Below are 8,352 nucleotides of genomic sequence, written 5' to 3' on the forward strand. Positions count from 1 at the left end.
AGCACCAGATTTTTTCCCCCCATTATTGGCAATTACACCAGGTGCGGATTTTTTGCTCGGAATTGAATGCACTTCATGAGCCTTCTCCTTGATTGCAGCATCCATAGCTGAATTCACGACCTTCTTTCTTCCTCGCTGGTTACGCTGGACAAGCATCCAAGAACCAAAAGCCTCCCCTTCCATCGCCACCTTATGCTGAACTGTGGTGTTTGCCATTGTTGTATGAATCTGAGTACTTTGATTAATAGTACTAGTCGAAGCAGGAGCAAGGGTAGGACATGAATCACGGCGGTGACCATACCTACCACAAGCAAAGAAAACAAGGTGCAAACCTTCATAGCCCACTGGAAAAACACGGTTGCCTATTTTGAATTTAGACAGGAATCCTTTTCGAAGATCAACTTCCACACAAATACGGGAAAATTTTGCTCGATCTGTGAACTCCTTATCTCCTATGATATCTTTCCGAATTGAATTCCTATCAATCTTGAGTGTTCTCCCGAAAAGATTACCTATGTTACATAGGTGCTTAGACGTATAGAATTCAATTGGGAGACCTGGAATACGTAGCCATACAGCCAGCTTCTTGAAATCATCATCATGAGGGTTAAAGAAGGGACGCCAACGTTGAACCATTACATAATGATCAGCTACAATCCAAGGACCCTCTTGCAAAACAAAATTGTAGTCCTCAATCTTGTCAAACCGAAATAAAAAATTCCACATCTTCAACAACCTATTTTGAAAAAACTTCACCCCCACACGCTTTCCTAAAAGTTTCACAATAACTGCCATCCTCCAAGGTTTGCAGCTTTCTTTGTGAATCTCCTTTTCAAAACGATATGAAGGGCAGAACGGATCATCAACAGATTGGTTGCACTCTTCCATGAACTGGGATTCTTCATCCTCCTCAAATCCTAGGTTCTCAAGAACCTCTGTCTCCTTCTCTTCACTTGACCCTCCATTTAAATGTAACAGAGAATCTTTATAAGAAACAACACTCCTTCCTTCTTGTTCTTTAGATCTACGAATACTCCTCTCAAGAAGATCAACCTCTTCTGTGGAGAATTCTTTGCTTTCTCCGTCCTTCATTCTTTCTCTCATTGGTTTTTCTTATTGTACAATTTCCTCTTGTCCTATTATCCACATTCTTTGTTTTCTTTGCTACATGATCGCTTACATTTCTAAGCGGTGCATCAATACCAATGAAATTTAGATCACAAATTCTGTGAAATTGGAAAAAAAGCCGATGATAGATATAATTTACATGATCTCCATTTTTATTCTCCATGAATGGAGATTCCGCTGCAATCATTATTTTTTTTTCTTTGTTTCCTTTCTTCCAGATCTGATCACGATCTGTGAATTTTTTTTTATTTTTTATTTTTTTATTATCATCAGAGCTAGCTTTTGGGGTGGTGTATCCCAAGGTTCTTTACATTGTATGAGAGCCTCACCGCCCCCCACTTTCTCTTGTGGCATTTCTTAGCACAGGTAGGCTGGGCCTGTTGCATTGTCCATTCTTCAAGCCCAATGGGTTCTAATGTGAAAGGGCGTGTTGAGATATATAGTCCCACATTGGTTGTATGTGCAACTAATGTGGAGTTTATAAGGCCTTGGGCACTCCCACCCTTTGAGCTAGCTTTTGGGGTTGTGTATCTTAAGGTTCTTTACATGGTATCAGAGTCTCGCCGCCCCCCACTTTCTCTTGTGGACTTTCTTAGCACAGGTAGGCTGGGCCTGTTGCATCTTCCACTCTTCAAGCCCAATGGGCTCTCGTGTGAGGGGGAGTGTTGAGATATATAGTCCCACATTGATTGTATGAGCAACTAATGTGGCCTTTATAAGGCCTTGGGCACTCCCACCCTTTGAGCTAGCTTTTGGGGTGGTGTATCCCAAGGTTCTTTACAATAGATATTTCATTTCTAAGAGATATCACACATGCCTATTAAAATGTATGTTGTACACATGCCTATAAAAAAAATTAAAGAATGTTTATGACTGCACTTGCGGGCACTTGCCCCAGTGTAGGCCCGCCGCTGTCCGGAATACATAGTTACAAAGACGTGACATAACAAAACTTACACTCTCCAACATTATACTTACATTTCCCATAAATTTTATGTTAAAAATTTACTATTTTTTTGCGTTATGAAAAGAAACTAGTGACGAATTAGTAAACTGGACAGGTTGGGGATCTGGAGATGTTTAATTTTAAGGTTTTGGGTTGAGACATGGTGTCGGATCCACTTGCAATGGTTGGTGTAGCCTTAGCTCATTGGTGGTGGCCCCTCGCTACGGGCTTCCCCCTGGATCAGAGCCGGGTTGGGCTCGAGCTAGCTTAGTGATTGGCTTGGAGGCGGGTCAAATACTTTGCACTTCGGGTACTCGGCTGAGGGGGAACATACCAATAGTGGATTTCACACTTGAGGGGGAGATTTGTGATGAGTCCCACATTGGTTGGTAATGGACTAAGTGAAGAGTATATAAGTGAAAAGACCCATGAACCCAATGCCTTAGGATTTTGGGTTGAGATGTGGTGTCGGACCCACTTGGTGTATTTGGAGTAGCTTAACCCATTGGTGGTGGTTCCTCGCCACGGACTTTCCCTGGACCCCGCCTCAGAGATACTTGTAACGGTAAAAAAAATTGGGTGTTTCATTTACTTAGTTGCTTTGTAATTGATTCTAGCGAGCCAGGAAGATTTAATGTTTCCTTTTCATGGTTATTCCCAGAATGTGAACCACTAGATATTAGCAATATGAAAAGAAACTATTGACGAATTTCCTTACAGCCGGTTCCACGATTAGGACGTATCCACCACACACATGATTGCAATAACATATTTCATATTTAATGTCCATTGATTTGTATATTAATTGTGGATCAAATCATATGACATCTGCTCCCGTTTTATTAGGAACATCAAATTATTAAAATATAAATTTTTTTAAAATCAAGAAAGTCCAAAGTGTGCCTAATATGTTATGCATATCCAGTGAAATCCACATCAAACTTTAAATTCAAAGCTTTTATTTTTTCGAAGTAAATCCTTATGAACAATTACCTAAAACAGAGTTTGTTGGCAAAAGCAGAAAGGGAGGATCCCAGGCATAGGAAAAGCTAACAGTAGCAAAAGCCTGCAATGGATTTCCATTGATAAGGAGACAGCTATCACCTTTCATAGAAAGAATTGAAGGATTAACACCTTCTGTAGTCTGAAACCCTTTACAAGCCAACCGAATCTGGCTTTGTTCACAGGAACAGTTGTTGATCACAGTCACGTTCCACTCAGGCATACCCTGAATTTGTCTCCCACTTCTTGTTGTCCCAATATTGATGTTGTTCAAGGAACAGTTATCAGACCCTGAAAATTTTATGGATCAAACACATAAAGAGATAAAGAGAACATCATGGTTAAACCAGAAAAGAACAAGTTTGGTTAGGATAGTTAAGATACTAAGAAAAAAAAGAAGGAAATTTTCAAGGATTCATGAGCATACCTTTGATGATAAGGGTAAGAAAGAGGATGGAAACAAGAGACTTGAACGTTGTTGCCATTGTCTTTTGGTGACTGACTCTTTTGGCTTTGGTTGTCTAATTAAATAAGAAATAGTTACCTAGCCCTGGCCAATGAACAACATTCAGCATATGTGTGTTTTTTGTTTTTCTCATGTTTTTGAGAAATTTTGATGGGATTTAAATCAAATTCTCTTACCTCACACACGCACACACCATATGAAAAAGTGACTTTAATTCGTGTTTTGTCCTGTATCTCTTTGACTATCTCTCCAATTAAATGAAATCACGTCTCTATGAAATATGAAAAAGGATAAAGTTTTAACCTATTTTTGTTTATAATCTCTTATAATATGAGGAGGGTTATATTTATAAATTTTTTATTTACAAACTACATTATGTATTTTCGGAAGTACATTTGATTACACTATATATTTCCGGGAGTGATGTACATAGTATAATTTGTAAAAATTTATAAAAAAAATTAGTAAACGGATCCTTTCCCTATAAATATATCTTAACTTTTGATTTTCGCCAATCAACGGTTACCATTTATTGAAAATTGATAATTAATTAGTGAGTTTGATTTACGAAAATAATAACCATTAGTTGACAGAAATCAACGGTTAAGATATGGTTGTAAAAGGTTATAAACCAAAATAAGTTGTAAAAATATCCTTCCTCATGTAACAAAGATACCCATATTATATAACGGAAAAGAAATTAAATACCAGTTATATATTTCATGAGTGGAGTTATTTTATTTTTATTTTTTTGATAACAAGAGTTATTTTTACAACTTAAAAGCTTTACAACTTATTTTTTCTCTGTTGATTTTTGTCAATCCAATAATTATAATTTATTGAAAATTAATAATTAACAATAAATATGACTCAATAAATCATAACCGTTAGATTGACGGAAATCAACAGTGAAAAAATAGATTGTAAAGCTTTTAGGTTATAAGAATAGCATTCCTCTTTATTTATTTATATATATATATATATATATATATATATCATTTCAGTAAGAAAAGAAAAATGAAGGATTGAGGCTGATTTGCTAGTATAATTCACTTGATGTAATTTATCTAAATGAAAATATTAACAAATATATAAATACAATTAATATGCGCTAAATGTGGCAGAGAAAAAAATCCAAATTCATGCCACATTTAGCGCATATTAATTGTGAAAAAAAATCCAAATCCAATTTTATCAAAAAAAATAAAAAATTCAAATCCATTGAAATCAATCCTCTCATGTTAAATAAAATATGATATGATTATGTGGAAAAATCATAATTATCCAAAGGTAAATCAACTGTGATGATTTTGTAATTATATATTTTAATATATATTTTATCTTCAAAAAATATATTTTTCTCTCTCTTCCCTTATCATCATTGATCCATATTACATGACTATAATTATAATTTTTTCACATGACCATATTATGTTTTTTTTTTTAGATGAAAAAATTCACTTTCATTTCTTTCAAAAAGCCTCCATGATAAGAAAATGCATTCACACACCATATGGAACTGTTTCATGACTTCATCACTATACTAACTTGTGAATATTTGATTGACTATAACTAATAGCATTACAAAACTTATAACACAATTAAAATAAACAGATAACAACAAGTACCAGACAACACCAACAAATTACACGAAAGGATTTTACCAAACAAGGAAAGTACAACAAACACTACAAATACATTAAACTTAACAACATAAATTATACAATACAATTCACACAGACACATCACAGAAACACAATATTCATAATATATACTAAATCATCTCTGATCTAGAGAGTAGCTATAACAACCCTCTGCTAAAAGTTGAGAGACGGAGAGAGAGAGAGAGAAAGAAAGAGCCATGGATCTAACTGTATATTCATTATTAATTCACTATTACAAGAGAACTGTATTTATAGTATCTAAACAATAACTAACTAAAAGATAACAACAGATTCTCTAGTTCTAAACAGAAAGATAAGGAGAGCTAATCTAATACAGACAGTAGTACCATATACAAAAATACATCAACATTTTTGAAGCTAAAGAGCTTATATCTCTAATACCCGCCCGCAAGCTCAAGGAGGCTTGGATGTAACAAGAGAACCATCCAAGACTTTGAGCTTGGTGCGTAACTCAGCAAACCGGACAGAGTTAAGAAGCTTAGTTAGAGTGTCTGCTATCTGATCAACACTGGGAACATGAGTGACCAGAAGCTCTCGTTTTAAGACTCGTTCACGAACAAAGAAAATGTCAAGCTCCATGTGTTTGGTCCTAGCGTGAAGAACTGGGTTGCGAGTAAGAGAAACCGTACTTTGATTGTCACAGAAGACTTGAGGAATAGAGAATGAAACATGAAGCTCTCCAAGTAAGGACAGAATCCATAAGAGTTCAGCACAAGTAATAGCCAGGCTACGGTATTCAGCCTCGGTACTGGAACGAGTAACCGAGGTTTGTTTCTTGGACCACCAAGAAATAAGATTGGGACCAAGAAATATAGCTGCCCCAGATGTGGACCTCCTGTCATCGGGATCCAAGGCCCAATCTGCATCACAAAATGCAGTAAGGGACAAAGGAGCAGTGGCACAAGTACTCTGCAGCTGTAATCCAAAGGAAGAAGTGCCTTTCAAATAACGCAGTATACGTTTGACAGCAGCCCAATGATCATCCAACGGTTGTGCCATAAATTGGCATACTTTATTTACCGCATAGCTTATATCCGGTCGAGTAATAGTTGCATATCGAAGGGCACCTACAATGGATCTGTAGTGATGAGGATCTGAATAGTAGTGAGACCTGTAACACCACGTTTATACCCGGAATATTAACATTTCATCGTATTAAGCGGTGCTTAATTAAAAATGCGAAATATTCTTTTTCTTTTCAATTATGACGTCATTATCAATTACCAACTTGATTACTTAATCAATTTCATAAAATATCGCCTGTATGTAAATTGCAATAAGACATCTACTGAAATACCTCAATATATAAATAAAGTGTGTATCTAAATCACGTAATTACATCTCGTAATCCGGACAATATCCTGATACATTATTACAACTCTAAAAGACTCAAGACATAAACGAGACATAACAACACTATGTGTCATGGACAATCCCCATGCTCACCAAATAAACATAGTAAACAACCAGTCTCAACATAAAACTCCATAAACATAACTGAAGCTATAAGCATATAAACAGCATGCAAATCCAGCATCCAATCATGGCAGCATAATATAACACCAATCTAACTCAGCTCCGGCCTCCTGTCGCCTGAGGTCTCAACATTATCTGACCCTGAAATAAGCATTCCCCAAATGTGGGGTGAGATCTCTAAACAAGAAATCTCAGTAAGACAAGGGGTCCTCAAGGATTTTCCACCCCAAGCTCACTTACATGTGCAATATAAGTTCAAAAAGCATTTATATCATTATCAGTTCCAAAACTATGTAGTGCAACAGATATCTATGGCATGTGTGTAATCACTATCTACTGGCCGGAGAAATGTAGGAATACGTCTATTCCCTACATGTAGTACAAGGAATGCCGCTTTCACCTCACCCACAGCCTCACCCTCTTGTATGTTCTACATACTCAGGCTTACCGTATAGGTGGAACACCTCCATGCATATCAACAAGGCACTAACATACAATAGCTCAACAGCATTTCCAAAACATCAAAAGCATGTAACACAACATGCATATAACCATATCCCCATGGGACATGGTGGAACCACAACATGGCTAAACTGAGGACACAAAAGCTTACCTCTAAGCTAGCTATCCAATGCCACAAGCTCAAAGTCCAATCACAGCAGATCACAATCTGATATGGACCAAATATAAATCAATAAACATGTACCACATGCATACAAATTAAAGACAACGCATTTTCATTACGTTTTATGTCTTAAAGCTTCTAACAAAGCCACAAGCCCTTAATCACATGATTCTGGCTTAGTCCATAAATACAGAAGTTCAACTTCATCAAACTAGGGTCCACACACCCCCAATAGCCTACTGTACACACAGCACAGCTACTGTTCTGCGAAATCCCAGAATATCCGGATATTCCTTGGGACCATATCCGGATATGCAATATCCGGATATCTCACTGTCCATATCCGGATATGCAATATCCGGATATACAGATTCACATATCCAGATATCCAATATCCAGATATCCCAAAACCCCATATCCGGATATCACATATCCGGATATCATATCCGGATATCCAATATCCGGATATTCCACAGGCAGATATCCGGATATTTCACGACAGAATGCAGTTTCTGCATTTTCGTGAAGATATCCCTTAAAGGTTCCTTTTTTACCGATTTTAAACACCTAACCATGCATTTCTAGGTGTGTTAAGCCTTACCCAACAACAAGTTATCATCTTTTAACCTTAACATGCATCAAGCTTCCATTTTTAAGCCTTAAAACTCAAGTTAAAGGTTGGTGATCATACCACAGCTCAAAAACAGAGGATGGGGATGCTCTTGGAGCTCAACACAGCCCCTCAAGTCTGACTCAAGGAAGATGCACGAAAATGAACAAGAAGGTAGGTCTTTCACTCAACAAGAAGGCATCTTGGAGCATCAAAATGCTAACAAAAGGTCACACCCCTCAAGAACAGCAAACTCAGCTCTTCAAACTCCCTCACACAGGTTCTCCAACTCAGAAACAACACCACAATGCAGTCCCAAGGCCAACCCTCACCCTCACCAAGTGTTTAAATGGAAGAACAAGCATCAAAGGTGAATGCTTGCTCAAGAAATGGAAGGGAAAGCAATGGAACAGT

At 37.1% G+C, this 8,352-nt stretch overlaps 1 protein-coding gene across 1 annotated transcript; it reads right to left on the reverse strand.

Annotated features, from left to right (window-relative positions):
- Nucleotides 1-2,936: 2,936 nt before the first annotated feature.
- On the reverse strand, nucleotides 2,937-3,685 carry LOC133289785 (protein TAPETUM DETERMINANT 1). Its single transcript, XM_061487785.1, has 2 exons — nucleotides 3,504-3,685; nucleotides 2,937-3,367 (listed from the first exon to the last, which is right to left on the reverse strand). The coding sequence occupies exons 1-2, from the start codon at nucleotides 3,559-3,561 to the stop codon at nucleotides 3,054-3,056; spliced, it is 372 nt and encodes a 123-aa protein (XP_061343769.1). The 5' UTR covers nucleotides 3,562-3,685; the 3' UTR covers nucleotides 2,937-3,053.
- Nucleotides 3,686-8,352: the final 4,667 nt, after the last annotated feature.

This window comes from Gastrolobium bilobum, unplaced genomic scaffold (genome assembly GCF_033153095.1).
Source record: "Gastrolobium bilobum isolate Gb01-03AN ecotype WA unplaced genomic scaffold, APGP_CSIRO_Gbil_v1 utg30664, whole genome shotgun sequence".
In the NCBI taxonomy this organism is placed as follows: domain Eukaryota; kingdom Viridiplantae; phylum Streptophyta; class Magnoliopsida; order Fabales; family Fabaceae; genus Gastrolobium; species Gastrolobium bilobum.

What these genes read in the sequence shown, in the direction of transcription:
- LOC133289785 (XM_061487785.1), bottom strand. Translation starts at nt 3,561, where the DNA reads ATGGCAACAACGTTCAAGTCTCTTGTTTCCATCCTCTTTCTTACCCTT. An exon ending in TCTTACCCTTATCATCAAAG is followed by an intron (nt 3,368 to 3,503) that starts GTATGCTCATGA and finishes TAAAATTTTCAG; the next exon opens with GGTCTGATAACTGTTCCTTG.